This window comes from Zonotrichia albicollis, chromosome 8, assembly GCF_047830755.1.
Source record: "Zonotrichia albicollis isolate bZonAlb1 chromosome 8, bZonAlb1.hap1, whole genome shotgun sequence".
Lineage (NCBI taxonomy): Eukaryota > Metazoa > Chordata > Aves > Passeriformes > Passerellidae > Zonotrichia > Zonotrichia albicollis.
Window position 1 is genome coordinate 26,619,191 of NC_133826.1, and position 19,884 is coordinate 26,639,074.

General features: G+C 41.0%; 1 protein-coding gene across 9 annotated transcripts in view; it reads left to right on the forward strand.

Annotated features, from left to right (window-relative positions):
- Window positions 1-17,442, forward strand: part of RABGAP1L (RAB GTPase activating protein 1 like) — a 229,200-nt gene extending 211,758 nt beyond the window's left edge. For 6 of the 9 annotated variants that reach the window (XM_074546319.1, XM_074546320.1, XM_074546322.1 and 3 more), the window contains 6 exons: window positions 7,062-7,172; window positions 8,861-8,965; window positions 10,097-10,180; window positions 10,671-10,742; window positions 11,829-12,026; window positions 12,434-17,442. In XM_074546319.1, coding sequence (XP_074402420.1) covers window positions 7,062-7,172; window positions 8,861-8,965; window positions 10,097-10,180; window positions 10,671-10,742; window positions 11,829-12,026; window positions 12,434-12,589 — 726 coding nt within the window. In that variant the 3' untranslated portion in view covers window positions 12,590-17,442. Of the gene's footprint in view, window positions 1-90; window positions 4,884-7,061; window positions 7,173-8,860; window positions 8,966-10,096; window positions 10,181-10,670; window positions 10,743-11,828; window positions 12,027-12,433 lie in introns of those variants that run through there. The other 3 variants (XM_074546321.1, XM_074546328.1, XM_074546327.1) reach the window with 2 other exon arrangements.
- The last annotated feature ends 2,442 nt before the right edge of the window (window positions 17,443-19,884 follow it).

Below are 19,884 nucleotides of genomic sequence, written 5' to 3' on the forward strand. Positions count from 1 at the left end.
TAGTCTTTTTTTCCCAAGAATATTTCAATCACAATTTGTAACTCTTAAGACATCTGCAAGTAGCCACATATAATATTTTTCTTCTTTCAGTTTATATGTTTGTAGGTAACTCTCCTGCTGTTGCACTTTTACGGGAGATCTTCATGAGCCGCAGAAACAAAGGGTGATTCAGCTACAGACACAGAAAGGAGAAAATACACATTGTTCTAGTGCAAGCTGTGTGCAGTGGCATCCACAGAGACTTTGGAAGATGAACTCTTCCTTGGCTGATACAATCCTTATTATTCATTCCTGTTTTATACCAAGCTTCAGTAATTTTTTTGTTAAGATAAAACCAATTGTGGGACCCAGAGCTCTTCTGGGGTCCTGAGGTACTACTGCAATAGAGTTAATAGTGATGGATATTCCTCTTTAAAGGAGCACAGAAATAAGGTTCAGTTGTTAATATGATAGCTTGATAGTTCACTGAAAGAGAACAGTTCATCAATTTCAAGTCAGCTTTGCTTATCTTTACAATGTATTTGCTTTCATTGTCACAGCTACATTCTGCTGCCATAGATTTTGTGTGCTGGAGGCTCTGCCTCTGGGCACAGCCTTAACTGAGAGTTTGGGATCTGGTTATTCCTCACTCTGTTTGGAACAATTCAGTTTGCTCTAGGTGAAGCACTTTAGTGCCTGCTGCCCAGGATAGCTGGGAACTGACATTTCTTACATATCCTTGTACTGTTTGCCTGCTGTTCTTCATTGTGCCTTAATATGTTAGTGCCACTGTGGTTGTTGTGGGGTCTTCCAGGGCTGGGGAGGGGTGAATAATCACACAGAGTGCAACAGGCTTGACAGTGCCTGTGAACATAAGAAAAGTGCACCACGTTCAGAAAATGGAAGTCTGTGGTGAGAGAGTGTGCCTTAATTCATAAATGTGACAAAGAAAACTTACAGGTACAAAGTCAAACTGACTCTTTTTTTTTTTCAAGCATTTGTCTGTGAGAAAATTGTATTTTAAGTGTAGGTTTTTGGCTGTCAAAAGGTGGAGATTTTATTGTTTATGAGACTTAGGAGTGCTGTAGCTGCTGAGAACCAATAGCAAGTATGACCTATTTGGAAAAAACCACAACTGGCTGCTGATTAACTCTTAAGTATTTTCCTAGTGGTTCACTTATAGTACTGTGGAATTAAAATAATGCTTAGGAAACAAAGAAGGGTTCTTTAAAGCTCAGTGGAAGCATATTAACTAGGTAATCCTGGTCAATGCACTGTGAAGAACATTATCCCAAGCTGCAAATGAGGATATAGGAAGTGACTCGTGGGCCCTGTTGATGTGAGTCACTGTCACAGTCAGGATCACAGCCCAGGGTTTTGGCTTGTGCTTCTGAACCTCACTGTGGATTTTTTTATTAAGCTGTGTTGGATCTGATCCTCTTAAGGATGCTGTGATTAGACAGTCCCTGTAATAGGTTAGTTGCATATTAACTTCAAAGTCTGGACAGGTTTTTCAGTTGATGGAAAAATGCTTGTAAATGTTCTTTGTTCCTTTTCTTGCTTGTTAGATTTTATTGATATGTGAAGTTGAGATTTTGTAGGAACTGACATTTCAGGAGTGTTTCCAAAGGGCAGCAAGAAAATGTCATTGTGTGGATCCTCCCAGGCAGCGCATGGAGAGCCAGCCTTGCTTTTTGCTTGTCCTTTAGGAGAGCACTCTGCAGCCTGCATGGTCAGAGATGCTTTTCATTTGGGCACCACCTCTGCAGGGCTTCCACCAGCCAGGCTTGGCTTGGGGAAGGACAAAAGCCAGCCTTGCCTGCAAGCACAGCTCTGCTGTCAGCTCCTGCTCTGTGGGCTGTGCCCCACAACCTTGTCTTTTTTACAGTTTTCCATCCCAAAAAAAAGTGAGGATTTTGCTGCCTAGGAAGGGGATGTTTCTTGTAATGGATCACTGGAGTAGAGATCCCTGCAGGATGTCCCTCATATGGGTCAGGAAGCAAAAGAGCTTTAAATCAATTCATAGGTTTTAGCTATAGTTTTTAGGGTTGTTGTTACCAGCAGGAATTTGTCACACCCACAGGCTGTAGTGAGCTGCGGAGATGAAGGATGTCTGAGTGTCACCTCCCTGTGACACAGCCCTCAGAGGAAATCCCTGATGGCCTCTTGAGAGAGAGGGAGATGGGCTGGGATTGCAGTGCCTGGCCCAGGAACCAGCCGTGTTTGCCTGACAGGTTCAGTTCATCTGCTCCCATGAGCTGTGTTAAACACAGCAGTTCCTGCCCAGCACGTATTTCACATGTTGGTGTTTGATTTACCAGAATACCAGTATTAAAGAGTGCCATTTTTTTGGTGTTTGTTTTGTTCTGTATTTACAAGTATTATTTAGGAAAAGTGCAAGTTTTTCTGGAAATGTTTTCACTTTATTTTCCATTGTTTATAACAAATTATCATATTTTTGTCAGATTTTTAAAAGGTGCAAAAGTGAAATATGTTCTAAACTGTTGTTTGTCACCAAATTTTGTAACTTTTAGTTAAATTACAAATTCCCTATAGAAGCTAGGAAGAAAAGTGAGTCATATGTGTAGAAAAAATAGTAATAGATTTCAGGTTGATGTTTTTCTAAATATTATGGAGTTTTATTTCTGTGTTTGAGAATGCCTCATGTAAGAAGATTTGGGTTGACTTGATGAGAAAATTCCAGAAGTGAGCCTGGGAACTGATGTAAAATAAAGAGGAAGTAGTTGTACAAAGAAGGGCTGGAGTTTTGCAAGCAGATGCTGCTGTTCTGTTCCACCTTTTCCTCTGTCGACCTCCTTGTGCAATGGAGAAGTTGTGTGAATAAATGTGTAATTTGGACATCATAGCCTTCTCTGTAACAGCCTTCTCTCTGTTTTGAAGGGGAAGCAAAAATGAATACACTGATCATTTTTATTCAGTCAGGGCAAGTGAATGTTAACCATGAGGAAAATCATGATGAGTTTTGCTGTGGGACATTGTCTGTTGTTTATTTAAAACTTGTGCTGGGGCACTTTAGGGAATGCTTCTCCAGTCACCGAACAGAAAACACAGCTGCCTCCAGGAGCCTCTGTGTTGCTTACCTTGAGAGGCTTCCCTGGATCGCTTGCTGTAAAAGCTTTTTGGGTTTCTGGATGGACGCTCACAGGATTTTCCTTTGGAGATCCTCCAACATCAAGGGCCCTTTCCAATGGGTTTATGAAGACCTCAGTTTGCTCACATCCAGAAAGTGAATTTTAATAATGTTTTTGTTCCATCGTTGAGGAGCTGTTCACACTCAGAAATTTGGGGTTTGGATGTCTTGATTTAACTCAGGCAGCTGCTTGCTCACTCCACCACAAGGTTGGGGGAGAGAATCCCCAGAATAATAGTGACAAAACGTGTGGGCTTGTGGGTTGAGATGAAGGCAGGTCAGTAGATAAAGGAAAACAAGGAACTCAGCCACCCCTTCCCACAGGCAGGTGGTTGTTTAGCCATCTCCGGGAGAGCAGAGCTCCATCACACATACAGTGCCTTGAGAAGCCAAATGCCATCACTCCAAGGTTCCCCTTCTTTCTTTTTCTCCCTGCTTTGCACACTCAGCCTGGTGCCATGTGGGCTGGACTGTCCCCTGGGGGCAGGTGGGATCAGCTGTGCCTCCTCCCAGCCTGGTGTGTACCCCCAGCCCCTCACTGGTGAGGAGCTACAAGAAGCAGAAAAGGCCTTGGCTCTGTGCAAGCCCTGCTCAGCAATAACCAAACCATCTCTGTCCTATCAACACCTTTTCCAGCACAAAGCCAACATGTACTAACCACCATGAAAGAAACTAACCCTCCCCGAGCCAAGGGCAGCACAGGGTGTTGCTGAACAGAAACAGAATTGCTTAAGGAGGTTGGTGACTCATTACACCCCACTTGTACAGCACAGAGAGGATGCATCATGGCCACTAATCTCCTCAGGAATTGCTCCTTGGTGCAGCCTGGAAGGGAGCAGAGGGTGGAGTTCAGCCTTTCAGTCATCCTGAACTGAGGCTTGCCTACTGCTTTCGAGTTTGTCATCTTCTTTCCACCCCGTGTGTGATGGAAGCGGGAGCATCTCTCTCTAAAACTCTTAACAAAAACCCAATGAAGAATAAGCAACTTTTTTTTTTGTATTAGAAATTTCTTTATATCCTGTTTTCACTGTCTTTACACCAATGGTTGAAACCAGTATTTGGTCTGTGACTTTACAGGAGGTAAGTTGATTTGTGTTTGTGTGTATCAGCTTTGTTTGTCCTCTTTGGAAATGCAGTATCCTCCTTTTAAAAGCTGACCTGACTTCACCGGCCACCTTCAGTAACCAGGAGGAGGAATTTGGGAAGGAGAGATCTGTTATTTTACTGTAGAAACTGAGCAGTTTCTGAGACTGAGGAGAAGGAAATGGTTGTCATAGTAAATGTAGTGTTGTGGAGAGGAGGCAGGAAGCTGTCTGTTTACACCAGGGACAACTAGCAGGTCTGACTAGTTGGCTGATGCCATTACAAATGCTGCCTCTGATGTGAGTCCTGCTGTGACAGACCAGCTCCATCTGCTGAACTTTGTCATTGTGAGCATATTTCATAAAACGCTAAACATTTCACCGCCTATGGAGATAGTTTGCTGCGTGTGAAGAGCTCTGTTTGCTCTTTCTGTCTTTACTGTGTCCTGTTAGTTTTTATTTAGACTTAGGCAGACTAAAGAGTTTCCTCCTGAGAAGGGAGGCAGTTTTACACTGCTGGACCAGGGGGGAGGAGCTGAGAAAGACAAACCAGCTAATCAGGCATTCTGCCCTGGGTGGAGGAGGAGTAAAGGTGGTCCTGTGAGAGCCTTTCAGCTGGAGTTTGGTGAATGAGCTAAAAACATCCTGTAGCTATTGACTGGATGCCCAAGGTAAGAGATCTTTAACTCACTTCCAGCCTGGCATGTGAATACTGGTTTAAGAGGAGGATAGTGCATTTCCAAGCACAGAGCTTGCTTACCCACTTGTCTGCGAATGCAAAGCAGGAACTCTCAGCTCACACTGCGTGCCTTGCTTGGCAGACACTGAAGCTTTTGGCAAAGATAGAGCAAAAATGGTAAAGCCAACTCGGTTATTTTGTCAAAGTCATAAGAACTTTCTGCTTTTTTCCTCTAAGCAACATCCCTGTGAAAAGGTATTGGTGCTGCAGAGCCTGGTCTGACTCAGGTCTCAAGTTTTAGGTGAACTCATGTTCTGACAACCAGCAGAGCCGTGTCTGTTAAAATCAGCATTTCTAAGATGGTCTGAACAAAACACATCTTTATGTGTTAGAGATGTTATTAGTATTATCATTATTGACTGCAATTTGGTTTTACGCTTTAAAGCTTATATTATGTTTAGAGAAAAATTTTACTTTTGATTTTTAAAATTCTTTGTCCCAAACAGACTAAAGTGCATTTAAAATAAGAAAGATCCCTAAAGTTGTGTGTTTTTTAGCAGTGGTTATTTTAGCTGTGTTAAGACAAAGGCATTTTATTTAGCTTCTGTACAAAACAAGCTATTCAAAGTACAATCTTTTGGAAGGGAAACCATCTTACTTCCCTGTACAGGGCAGTGCCTATTCTAGTTACACAATAGGGTCACATAACAAGAGAAAATTTGTAGAGGTTCCACTTCCTGCCACAGAGGAAGTTCCCACACAGAAGAGACCTTTATTTGCATCCTCTCAGAGCTCCTGGCTTTGTTTAAGGCGAACATGCAAAATCTGCTTGCAACAGAAAAAAAAATTGCAATTTCATAGCTGGTGAATAGGGAGAAGTGAAAACAGGTGAATAACTTATGCAAGAAATCATTTTGTAGGAATGCATTCACTGAACAACTCTTGAAAAATGTTACAAGAGCTAATATATATGTTATTATATATCATGGACTTTAATTGATATATTTGGACTTTCACTGTTCTGTTTTGGAGAACAAAATTATCTTTATCTATAGTTATAAAGTCCTTTTTGAAATCTCAGCATATAGGTTATTGTTTTTCCACCTATGAGTTCCCATATGAACGTGGTGCTTTTCCTTGAATTTCCATAATGCAGAGATTCCCTTTGCAGCCTGTTTGGTATAAAAGATAGACAGTGATGGAAAGCCAGCACAGTTTTTTTCTCATAAAATCCATTTGGAGGAAGGCACCTCTTGTCTGTCCCACCTGGCTGTGTTCTTCTGAAAATGAGGAGTTGTATTTGATGTTAGAAGAAGTCCACTGACCCACAGGCATCTTTTGAATATGGTTCTTTTTCTCAGCTCTAGAGCAGCAGACACAGATTTCTAAAAGACATTAATGACTGTTCATTCTCCTGTTCCTTCACCTCCTGTGGTTAATGCTCCAGATAGTCATTTCTGCCTGTGTGGAGTGGGTAGGGAGGGCAGTGAAGCAAGAGCCTGCAGCCTCCAGGTTGTGCATTTTGTGTTCCTGTTACTGCCCTCAGCAGGTGCTGGGCTGAGGGATGAGCTCCCCTCTCCACCTGGCACTGTAAGGAACACTGGTGTCACTAGCAGGAGGTGCAGAGCAGTGCACAAATGGTGACACAGGATGTTGGAGCTGTAGGGAGTTCCCTGCTGAATGCTGTTCTTTGCTGGCCCCACAGGAGAGGGGAAGTTGGCACTGCCTCACCTACAAAGTGGACTATTTTTATGGATCCCTGCAGGCAGGATTTTGTAAAGTGGAGCAGGGCAGCTTTCTACTTTGCTTGGAAGCATTATTATGAGTAACTGTTAATTGGTCCCTGTTCGCTGCTGCTGGGTGGGATTTATCTGCCTGATATCTTAAGATGATGAGCAAGCAGAAACCAAGTGCTTTTGTGGAGAGATTAGTGTTTATTTTTGACAGGGAAACACTACAACCAGTGTGTCCCTTACACATCACAAACCAGTGGGATGGAAGTGGAATAGCTGCATTTGCACTGCTGGCTTAATTCACTGTTGTTTCCCAGAGCAGCAGTCCTGTCTTAATGTGCACTCCTGCCTTCTCAGTGTTGGCACACACCATGCACTTGCTCATTGCTCTTCCTGAGGATTAATTTCCTTTCCTGGTTGTTCCTCTCTTTGCACAGAGGGAGAACCGCAGGCTCCAAGAAGCAAGCATGAGGCTGGAGCAGGAGAACGATGACCTTGCCCATGAGCTTGTGACCAGCAAAATTGCCTTAAGGAATGACCTGGACCAGGTAAGGGGAACTGAGCTGGCTCCCAGCTCAGGAGGAGCCCTGTTTTGTGCTCAAGTGGAAGCATGAACACATTCAAAGTGTAATTATTTTTGTCTTTATTTTCCTGTCAGCCTCACTCCTAGCTGCACTCAGCTGGATTTCCATGTCCCACTGTAGGCACTCAGTGGGGTCTGGCCAAGACTGATTGCATCTCCTCCGTTGGGGTAGTTTAGAAAATGTAGGCCATAACCTTTAGGCAGATAGCAAAGAACAAACATTTCCTTGAAAAAGGTGTCATGTAGTTCTTGGGAGAGTAGTTTCAAGCATTGCAAAATGTCTGTGTGGATCTGTTTTTCACAGCACTTCTAGTACAGCCAAAAAAATTCAGAGATAATGAAGTGGCACAGCACCAAAAATTCAACGGGCTCCTGGGTGTTCACTGATAACTGCTGGTGTTCCCTGTGGAGACTGGAATGTGGAGGGCAGCAGCTTTCAGAGCCCTTTGCCCCAGACACAATGGTTTTCAGAGAACCACACATTCAACCCTCTCTTTCTACACTGCAGGTGCTAGGAGAAACTGGAATGAGCACAAAAAAGGAGGAAAAATTTGAAGTTCCTTCAAAGCATATCTTAAACAGGTCTTTCATCATAAATATCCTTGTAATCCCTACTTTTGTTCTAAGATGTTAATCTCATCAATTTTCCATTCTTGCACCGTTTGTTTTCCTTTCCCCTCCCATGCAGCCTTATACACACTTAGCAATGAAGAAATCCTTAATCCATCTCTTCAGTCCCAGAGATGGTGGAGCTGGTTCTGCACCACTGATATCCTCGTTAATCATTGTTACTGTGGCAGAAGGGCTTATACCCCCCCTGCAGTAGAAAACCAAACTTCAGCTCAGAGACAAGTTCTATGTGGTTACTTGTTTCCAATGCCCTTTTCCCTCCTGTAATTTCAGCAAAGTCAGTGTTAATTGGCCACAACCATTTCCTGTCTGGACTTCATTACTGAACAGGAAGGGTGGTGACTGCTATGTGTGTTGCCAGCTGGGGAGGCCTACAGAATAAATTCAAACATTGAGAAATGTTTGGATATATTGGAATTTCTCTCCTGATGATCAGTGAGGACAGTGCTCACAAAAACAAAGGATTCCCAGTGTGTGCCACCACAAGCTTGGTCCTTCCAGAGAAAATTATATTCTCAATTATCAGGTTTCTTCACGTAATACTTATTTGCACCAATAAATTATTTTCCTGGTGGTCCTGATAGTCTCTTACACTTGCCTTTGCCTTTGATCACGTTGTAGGGTACAATGCACCTAAGTATTTTACAGTTATGTTTTCCCTGCTCACAGATTAAAAAATGGCGTGAGTTATTTGACATTACACAGGAGGTAAATTGTGCTGCCCTCACTTAGATTAATATTGCTCCTAACAAAAATATTCTGTACATCACTGTTTGTGCTAGGATATATTATCTGTTTATGTGCCACCTGGACATATGTAAACAATTGGCCAAAAGTCCTTTTGCACAGGTGTTGAATCATAGTGAAATAATTCAGTAAACAGGGATTTCATATCAAAAAGTTACATGTGCCATTAGAAGGCAGGAAAAGGCAATGCTAAAACCTGAACCTGGTGTATTTCTGAGCTGTACATCCCAGTGTGTTTGTAGAACATCTGACTTACACAAGTGTCTCTGACTCCAGGCTGAAGACAAAGCAGATGTTTTGAACAAGGAACTTCTTGTGACCAAACAGAAGCTAGTGGAGACTGAGGAAGAGAAAAGGAAGCAGGAAGAGGAAACTGCTCAGGTAAGGCATTCTCCAGCTTTTACCATTTAGTTAGTAAATGCGAAAATTATTTTGTCTTCAAAATGCAGTTTAAAGTAAAAGTTTGTAGTGCCAGGGAATTTTTTTTCCAAAGTACATTTTTCAGTAGTTTTTTTTTTTTTTTTTTAAATTGAGCTTTGAATGTTTAGTTTTTCATAGCTTATCCTCTTCCAAGCATTGTAATGATTGTTGTCACTGGTGGTGAGCAGTCTCAGCTAAGGAGATGTGATCAGACCTCTTAAACATCAAAATGAAGGAGCTGGAGGTGTTGTTGCCTTGTAAGAGCCCATTCTGGATTCAGCTGCTGGATCACTTAAATAATGTTCCTGCCTGAAGCCAACAGCAGAAGAACAGGGGTGGGAGAAGTTTGCTGACTAAACCTGGTTTCTACTCAGCTGCAAAATTCTCAGTCTTTGTTCTGTAATCCTGTATATCTAACATGCAGATTTCGAAAGTGATACCTTGATTTTTATTTTTGCTCTTTGGCAACAGTGACTGCAACAATTAATGTTAATTCATTGTGTGTCTCTAAAATGGAGCTCTCGGTTTGCCATAAGTAAGGCAGTGAGCTTTTTTTCCTACTCCAAGGCCTCTCCAAGTGGAGTGGTTCTGAAGGAGGATGAGTTAGCTGTGTTTTCACTCAGTGACACAGATCCAAACAGATTTTTTTTTCCTCCTGCTATGGAAATGACAGTGTTGAGAGATTCTTCTTGTTCCATCTGCAAACAAACAAACAATCTGGCCAAACCTGCTGTGACACTGTGCAGAAAAACAACAACTAAATCAGTAAACCCCACTTAATAGTAATGCTTTTCTTTGTGTTCTGTGGGCCGTGATATACCACCATTTAACACAGAGAATGGGAATTAAGTTACAGGAAAATTCTCTAACCAGAGATAAAGGTTATAACCACAGTATAGACCTCTTGGTTATCACTGATATAATCAGTATTTGTAAACTGAGTAAATCAGACACTTGTCTGAGAACTGGAATTTCATAAGCAGCAGCTGTAGAGCTGTTGTAAACACAGCCAGACACAAAGAAAACAATGTGATGACACGTTTTGGGAAGTTCTGTCAGTGTACTGTGTAACTTCTCTCCTTCAATCCCTAGCTGAAGGAAGTCTTCAGGAAGCAGCTGGAGAAGGCAGAATCTGAGATCAAGAAAACCACAGCCATTATTGCAGAGTATAAACAGGTACCATTCCAGAGACCCTCTCTCATATTTCTTCTTTCAACCTGTTACAAGAGCTGAATTTTCAGCATTGCAGATGTCATCCTTCAAACAAGCTCCACCTTTCAGGCTTTCAGAGAGCAATGTTGTAATTTGTCATAAATCTTTTTGTGGCTCTCCTAATAGTCTCCTAATTAGGCAGTCAGGAATAACCTGTCTTTCAGCTAATTTTAGTACTGTAGGGTGAATGCTTCTGTACTTTGTGACATAATGCAGTACAAACATCATAAACCAACTCATCCATAAAATGTCCCTGTCTCTGTATTCTGGTTCTGTATTGATTACTGCTGGATTTTTATCATTAGCAGCAGCAGTGGAGTTGTTACAGGGGGAATGCATACACTGAGGCAGAATTTAAGAAATATTGGTTCTAGCAAAAACCCTTGTTAAAAACCACACAGATTCCACTTCAGCATAATAAACTTGAGCTAAGAGACTGCTTTCTCTGCTCCAGATTTGTTCCCAGCTGAGCACCAGGCTGGAGAAGCAACAAGCAGCCAGTAAGGATGAACTGGAAGTTGTGAAGGTGAGAACAATGTCTCTGCACAGGGGGTGTTCCTGACACAGGTGTTGCTGAATGCCAGGGGTACAGAACTGAAATGGGAGCTGAACTTAAAGCACATAGCCCCACATGCATTTTTCAGCAGATGTAAACAAGGAAAGGGTTTATTTCCTTTCATGGTTCTTTTTCTTGCATCAGAGACTGTGGAACTCTCAAACTGGAAGTGTATTTAGTACTTGGCTTTTCTTTTTGCTGTTGAAATATATGCTTCTGGTAAAAACGTAGAGAAAACAATATTTACTTGGATGTTTTTATTAAATAGGAAAAAAAAGAAGACAAAACATGTTGTTTCTCAAGTGTGCACAGCAGAGGGATTGGAATCGGCCAGATTGGACAAAGTTTATACATTTGGGTTTCTGTAATTAAAGTAGAATTGGTTTAAGTAATTAAACCAAATGGCACAGCTAGGGTCATCCCCAGAATATTCACAGGGGCTCCTCTCCCCTCTCTAAACTCTTACCAGGAACACCTACATAAGAGTTAAAAGTTTTCTGATAGGTGGTAATAACAATAATATTAGTAATAATAATAATTCTGACTAGGCAGAGTTGTTTACCCTATGCTGTAGCTTCTACATATTTCTTTAGTACTCAAGCTGAACTGGATTTGTTACTTTTTAGTGACTTTATAATGTTATTGATAATAACATAAAATAATTCTAGGATTGATGTTCCTGTATTCTGCTGAAATAGCTCAATAGCCTGATTTAGTCTATGCAAGCCAGGCCAGCTGTTTCATCTACTCAGACATAATTTACTCTTCTGATTTGTGCTGACATAAATATTACAAAGCTTTGGTAGCAAGAAGACTCTAATATAGGAGCAAAGTCTGTGTGCTTAGAGCATACTAAGTAAATTTTAGGAATTTTTATACTGGTTAACGTACCCTGGAAATTGTTCATGAACTACTCAAATTCTTTTCATGCCAATTATAAAAACTGCAGTACTTGATGATTTGAGATTGAGGCAGTCTGACAAGTAAAATAGGTCTTCCAGGAAGTACAGCAACTCCTGTAACATGGATTAAGAATGAGCTTTCTGGGTATTTCAGGGCAAAGTGATGGCCTGCAAACACTGCAGTGAGATTTTCAGCAAGGAGGGGGCACTGAAGGTGCCTGCTGTAAGCACGGACAACAAAGGCATCGAGACAGACGATGAGAAGGATGCACTGAAGAAGCAGCTGAGAGAGATGGAGCTGGAGCTTGCACAGACCAAACTGCAGCTCGTGGAAGCCAAGTGCAAAATTCAGGTACGTGTAATCCAAGTACAGCAGGGCAGTCACCTTAACGTCATGCTCAGCCCAAGATTATTTTGAATCATATAAAAAATTGTTTGAAGTACAGCAGGGTGGTCACCTTAACCTCATGCTCAGTCCAAAATTGTTCTGAATCACACAAAACATTGTTCCAAAAGGGAGCACATACCTGCATGCCTGTATATCTGAACTTCCAGAAAAAAAAGCTGTCTTAAAAAGAAGAGGATGATTTTGTGTGTGTCTAAATATCTTGTGCTGTTTCGGCAGTTTGAATGTCTTCTCTCCCCAGTGCCTGGGAGATTGCAAGGGAAGTAAGTGCCGGACTGCAGGGACTGAGTGTGAAGATCCTTCTTTGTTAATTAATGAGGTTTTGATCAATTCTGACTATTCTGCTTTCTTAGGAGCTGGAGCACCAGAGAGGAGCCCTTATGAATGAAATCCAAGCTGCCAAAAACTCTTGGTTTAGCAAAACGCTGAACTCTATCAAAACGGCCACAGGCACACAGGCACCGCCGCCGCCGCAGCCGCCGGTGCCTCCCAGAGAGGGCAGCACATAGTCCAGCCACGGCGGCCCCAGAGCACAAAGAACAACACAAACCTGGGAGGATTCTTCCACTGCTCTCTCCTCCTGGGCAAAGGACAATGAGGCAGGAGTGCAGGCTTGAAGTGAAATTCTTCAGTGTTTTTCATTCATTTTCTGATGTGACCCTTTTTCAAAGGGGGGGAAAAAAGTCCTGGTTTATGTTGAGTTCCTACTTCCCATACTGCCTTGCTGAAAGCCACGTTCCGATACCTTCATACTTTTACACTTTATTTTATATTACTAGATGTTAAATAAATATTTCAAAACTAGGTCTTTAATACACATCTAATTTGAAATTATTATTGTCTTGCATAGAAGCTTTTTCTTCTTCTAGAGGAAGAGAGAGAATGGAAAATGTACAGTACTGCAGCGTAATCTCTCCCTAGGAAGCACAGTGTAAGACATTGAGGATAACTTAGGCCCTGGGACCATCTCAGAAGTTTATCCCAGCAACTGCATCCTGCAGAGAAGCACTTTTTGTAAAGCTTAGGCCATAGCAAAGGTAGGCTTGTGCTCTCCTGGCACAATTGCTATGAGCTTCCCTTACAGCTCCTTCCTTTGGATTGCTTCTTCTTCAGAAATACAAGTAGTGCAGTTTTTGTAACACCGTTGTTTAAAAGCTATTTACAGCCCAACTGGAATTTAACCTAAAGTTCCCTAGTTCCCTTTTTAAAATTCATGTTTATATTCAGAATTCCAAGGAATAATTCCTTCCACTGGGATAAAGGGAGAACCATTTTGACACTTATTTGATGCTTTTGCTGAGAAGCAGAGCAGAGACCTTGCATGGTTTTGACCTTTTGTAAATCCTGTGCAATAAAGGGTAGGTTTTGTTAATAAAAGTAATGAAAACTGCCCTGGGTCTATATTCAGATTCCAAATTTGACACAGAAATGAGGTATCAAATAAAACACCCAAGAGGCTTGTGCTGCACTGATGAATAAAATACCACAGAAACAAGATCTGTTTGCTAGAAGTGTTTGGTTAGGAAACACTTTGTTGGTACTACTTATTTTTATAAAAACAAGCATTTTCAAGTGGAATACAAGCCCTAGACTTTCCTGTGGGGGTAGACTTCTCTGGTGATTCCCAAACCTGTCTGGTTGTTTTATATCTCTTAAGGTAAGAAAGTTCAAAAGCATTTGTTTTGACTAAACATAAAGTGTTCATAGAAATACTTATTTCATGGAAAATTAAACTATTGCTTGAACTGATGGAATATTTTTTTAATTATACGTGTCATGTCTGAAGATGGTCTTGCAGGTAAATGTCATTGCTGGACTAAATGTTGTGTATTAATTGTTTCATTTACAAGATTTTTCCAGGGACACTAGTTCTGTTTTGATCCTTTTTTTTTTTTTTTTTTAATTCTAAGGAATGCCATACATTGTCAGTTTTGTACAATAAAATTTAATAATACCCATCTTGTGCTTTGTTGTCAAGCATAATTGTGAATTATTTTCGACAGGGTAGTACTAATTTAATGTTACCAGTGCCAAAGGAAAAATTCCACAAGGCAGTCAGCTGATAGAAGTCAAGATCAAAATATAATCACCATCCTGACACAGTTCTCTCTTCTAAGAATAAGGGGTTAAAAACTTTAATATTTTAAAATGTACCTTCAAGACAGTGATTATCTGGAATTATTAATACAGTGAGGAACAAAAGGGGAAAAAATAGAAGGTATTTCTTTTGCAAATGTTATCAAAGGTCTTTTTCCCTTGTCACTGTCTTGCTCATAATATTTGCATAAATGTTTCCATTCTCTCCACTGACTAAACCCAGTGTTAGTCATTCACTTACCAGCTCTGTCTCACATTCAGAATGTGAATCTGAATTCATAATAAATCTGAAGTGACATTTAAGGAGACCTGGTGAACATCTGATTGTTGCATTTGAGAGTACTGTGCCTATGAGGGAAACTGGTTATTTGACAAGTGTCTGAATTTCTCATTTCATTTATCTTAAATCATACTTAGAAGTGGATTTAAAACCATTATTGGAAAAGTTCAGTAAGAATGAGTAAAGAAATGTGTTAGGCTGTGATTCCCTGAGCAGATGAGTTAAGAGCTCACTCCTGCTCACCCATTGTACAGTCTTGTCCCTTGTCCTTGTAGTATGTACTGGAGATAATTAAAAACAACAACAAAAGAAGATGTGGGTGGATTTATCCCCCTACAGTTCATCTTTTGTCAAGTGAATGAGTTAAATCACCTCAAAGGGTCCAATGAGCAGATCATGGGAGTGGGACTCTCCAAATTCATCAAAATGAACTGGTAAATAAGGTCACCACATTCTACAGAATGAGCTTTGACACAACATCCATTTTCTCAGTGTAGCTGCTTTCTGACTTTGGAAGTTTTTGCTACCTGCTAGCCATGATGAGTTCAAGCCCTTGTGCGGATGGAAGCTGGCTTACCTCGCCCAAAGGAAGTTTCAGAAAGCAATGACCCTAAAGGCACTAAACAATTTCCACCTTCCAGCTGTAGATCCAAGGTAGCATTTGTAGCAATGGCATTTGGAAGATTAATATTTAGGTGGAAACTGCATCTTCTCAGCATATACTGAAAGAGTAAGAAAATAGCTCTATGGCATTATGTTGATAAATATTCAGAATGAAGGAAAGGAGCAGGACTCCATGGTTAAACCAGGCAAGCTAAAATTCTATCTGCTGACTATAGATGCTATTGGGAAATTTAGTTTCCTGCAAGAAAAGAGATCTCTTAGTGACAGAACCACCTACACACATATCCTTGGTGGATTTGTCAGGGATAGCTGGCTTATTGCTCAGCTTTTCAGCAGGAAACATCATCAAGGTCTCACTGAAACTGCTGTTTCCATGTGGCACTGGAACAGCTAACATAGCTCCTAAGTCTGGAGTGATCAACCTTTTTTCCCTGAGTCGGTAGTAAACTATGTGTTCAGATCAAACTTTCATTAAAATTAATTTGAATTTTATAAATAGATATGTGGAACTAAAACCTATTTTGAAATTTTATTAAGAATGCATAATTCTGAAATAAAGTCTTTACTTTGATTAGGAACAAACCTCCAAAGAATATTTTTACTACAACTTTTATCTTGTTGGACTATAATCTCTTCCTGTGATGCCCAATATGGGGGGGGGGCGGGGGGGAAGTCCTTCTTTTCACTTTAAAATGTTGGTTTTCCTTTGACTATAACACTTTACAGGCTAAATGAAGCAAGGCTGGTTTAGTTATGTGGTACATTTGTGAACTAGTCTTGTATTATCTTTGTGAACCAAACTTAATATTCTAAAGTAATAGGACTTATTCCACTTAGTTTACGTTTCTAAATGTACCTGGAGAGGAATAAAAATAAAAAAATAAAATACCATGTGTAGAGAAGCCAAGAAACTGTGAAATCCCTGAGGTGCATCTGCATTAGGGTTTGGCAGAAACAGTCTCAGGAAAGGTGGTCAGCCATGAAATCAGTACTGCCAGTGGATAAACCCACCCTTGTCCCATCCATTAATGAGGATTTAATTGGCTACAGCTGAGTTACATTACTACAACTAAGTTAAAGTGCTTACACAGGTATGCAGTATTTTTTTCGTTGTTAGGTGTTTTAAATGACTTCTCTTAGTTGGCCCTTGAAATTTCTTTGAAGATAAATGATCATCTCTGCTACTGTGTTAAGAACAACTTGAAATAAAGCCAGCCATTTACAAGGAGAGATGGAGATAAAAAGCCAAGAACTGCAGGAGTTCAGCCCCTTCACAAAGCATGAAGTGCCCCATTGACTTCAGGGTCCTGATGCCACTCATTGACTGAATGTGGTAGCTTAGGAGTAAATAAAAATCTGCATTTACTAGCTCCAAAGTATCAACATTTGGCAGTCACATGCCATGCTTTCTTCACAGGATCAAGGTGGGGCTGTTCCCTTCCTTCTACTAAGTAGCTGCAGTGAAATCCATGAAACTACTTGTATGTGTGGGAGAGCTGCAATCAGGTGATTTTCATTTACTCAGAGGATTTTCATTTATTGTTAGACTCAGGGATAATTGGCAACTTCTGCCCCATCTCCTAAGCCTAAACACCTTGGCTTTGATACCAGAAGCACTCTTACCTTACAGTGCTGGTGTTCTTCCAGCTGCTGGAGAGAAAACTATAGTAAGTGTCACGTCTTATTGATTGTGAAGAGGGCAGAGATGTTCCCTCAGCTCTGGGGGATTGCTGTGGCTGACAAGCACCCCCTGTCCCAGCTGGACCCTGATGAAGGGGCTGCACCAGATGTGCAAACACAGAGGTTAAAACTAATTTATTTGTCTGTCTATTGTGCTAATATCCTACTGGGAACTGTCCCATTAGCTCCTTCCAGGTAATAACACTAAGGAGAGACATGATGAAACACTCAAGTTTGGATCTCTCAGGTGTTAGGGGAGGTGGAGGTCACAGCAGCCTTTAGAACTGAGCTAATCCACAGATGGCTTTTGGGAAATGCAATGAATTTGCAACTGGATAAATAATGCTCAGCATTGATCAAGACCTGATCCTTCCCAGGTCAGCAGTCTACACAGTTTATTTCAGGATTGTGACTTCACACATACAGGCCAATTATCCAGGAATACAGGGCTCTCCATTTCTCCTGGGTCCCAATGGCTTTGCTACTGAATGTATTTCATGCTATTTTTACCTGAAAAACAAAAAATGGGTACAGAATTAGGATATTACTTTTTATTATTTTCTTATTCCGGTGTGACTTGCTTTTATTTAACCTGTAAAGGAATATATATATGTATCTTTGGAGAACTATATCTTGCATATAGAATAATATATAAGAAATAGAACGACAAGGGGATAAATACATCAAAAGGATTTGGTGTCATAAATTTCATTTGATACCACCAGAATCCTGGGCTGTACTAATTTCCTTACAGTTTCTCTTATTTTTGTATTTTATATAATACATGGATGGTACTACCAATGCAAACCACAGCAGGTGTTCCCAGATTTTTCTTCAGATCTCAATTCCTGCCTTTCAGTAACCCCTGAGTTTGCAATTCTGCTATAGCACCCTTGAAAGCTGTGCCAGGAGCTCTCTTGAGCTTTAGGAACTCTTGCTTTCCCATGGAAGAAGATGCTCTGGCTTCTTTGAATTGGGAAAAGATGACATATGAATGCAGAAAATTTCCAATCAAGCATAATCATCTCCCTCTGTGTCTGCCATTAAGGTGGATTCGCTCCAGCACACTGAAAACAGAGCAGCTCCAAAGCTCTGACTCCATGAATATGAAGTTTTCCAGCTGAGAACCATTCAGTACTACCACTACTTGGGTAACACATCCATGTATTACATAAAGTGCAAAATGGAAATATAAGTGTAATGCTTGTTATTAAAAGTGCAATTCAATGTACCTGGTCACAACAAATGTTTACTTTTTTAATTGTTACAAAATTGTTCGGATCAGTACCTTGTTATCATTGTGTGAACGATGCCTTGTAAAATAAATGGAAATGGAAAACGACTTGGGGATAAGGTGCTTATTTTCCTAAGCCATTTACTTAAGCAGCAGCTTAAATGTGTTTGCAGGAAGAAGCAGCTGCTGTGTCAGGTTTTCTGACGCAGTTCTCAGCAGCAGCTCTGCTGCACCAGTACACAGTGACTTGGCAGCTTGGCTGTCCAAAGGGGGTGCATGCTGATTCCAGCGGGTTCTTAGGATAATGTCCCTGTGCACAGGGGGCTGTGCCTGAGAGCTGAGGGCTCACCCTGCTCCTCACCCAGCAGAGAGGTGTCCAGCACAGAGAATGCTTCTCCTAAAGGTTGGTGACACACAGCAGTGAGATAATAATTGTTGTTAAGGATTTCGTGCTTCCCTGGAGTACACAAGCCTTGAGGTGCCTGCAGAAGAGACACAGGGGGCAGAAGGAAACAGCAAGAAACTGGCAAGTGACTACTGAGAGAGGGCAGGGCTGAGCAAGAACAGCACAGAGCAGAATGTGCCGCAGTCAAAAGTATCCAAATGCTCTATAAAACCATTTTTCCATGTGAGCAACTGCTCCAGGATTTATTTTCCATTAACTGAGAAGAACTGCTGTTGTTCCCAGATAAGAGCAAAAGCACACAGCACTTGAGGGGAAGATAAGGCAAAGACGGACAAAAGCTGAAGATTAAATTTACCAGCCATAACATTTTGTATGGATTTACTTCCACATCAGTATCCAAAGTGCTTGTCAGGAGAGCAGGCAGCATCCAGATGCTGCTGCAGCTTCCTGCAAAGGAGAGCTATGTGGAGCTTGTTTTTACATGACAAGAGTGACAACTCTTCCACATGGAAGCTGCCACTCAAGGGGAAGTGCCATGTGTACAGAAATGCTCATCATTTAAGGAAACTAAATAAACACTTAAAAAAAACAACTTAAGGAAAAAAACAAATTACAGACTCACTTCAAATGCATTTCTACATTAACAAAAGCATTTCCTCCTCTAGTCTTAAATTAGAAAGCAGAACTTAAATTAGAAAGCAATATCAATTTAAATGGTAAAAATAAGAGCACTTGACCACGTATAAGACCGTAACAATAATATAAGACCACAACTGAGTGTGGAGAAACTCAAAGATTAGTAGCTAAATTAAAAACCAAAACTTTTTTCCTTCTCTCAGTTGCTGCTATACAGAAAAAAATTATAAGGAAGTAGTTTGAATAAACAACTGTAGGGACACGGTTTGTGGTGATTGGGAGTGGGTGCAGCTGTGAGCAGCAGGTGAGCAGCACTGACAGCAATGAGCCATGGAGAGCCCGGGGCACTGAGCAACCACCAAAGGGCACAGAGGGCACACAGGGGCAATGTGTGAACATGAGGGGATGAAAGGTTGGGCTAAGGAACAAGAAGGGAGATGCCTGCAGCCCTCTGAAGTGATATGATGTTATTCTGTATGGGTAGATGCTTGAAGTCTTCTAATGAGGTGAGGTGTTACTCTGTATGGGCAAATGCATAAAACCTTCTGAAATTGTATGGCAATACTCTGTGTATCCTGACTGTCTCAACTGTAACATAGACTGTGACAAGCAACTGCCCTTAATCAATTTTAAAAAAAGACCTAAAAGTAAATTCCAGCTGGCCATACTGTATTTCGGATAACATCAACTATCTTGTCTCCAAATGCTATTACTGAAGATGGTTAGGCTTATGCATAGTCCTATAGAAATTCAGAATACCCACAGTTCATTTTGCAGATTTTTTTTCTCCACTGCAGATCCGGAAGCACTGCAGCAGAGGGTTATAAGAAACACCTCAGTTCAACAG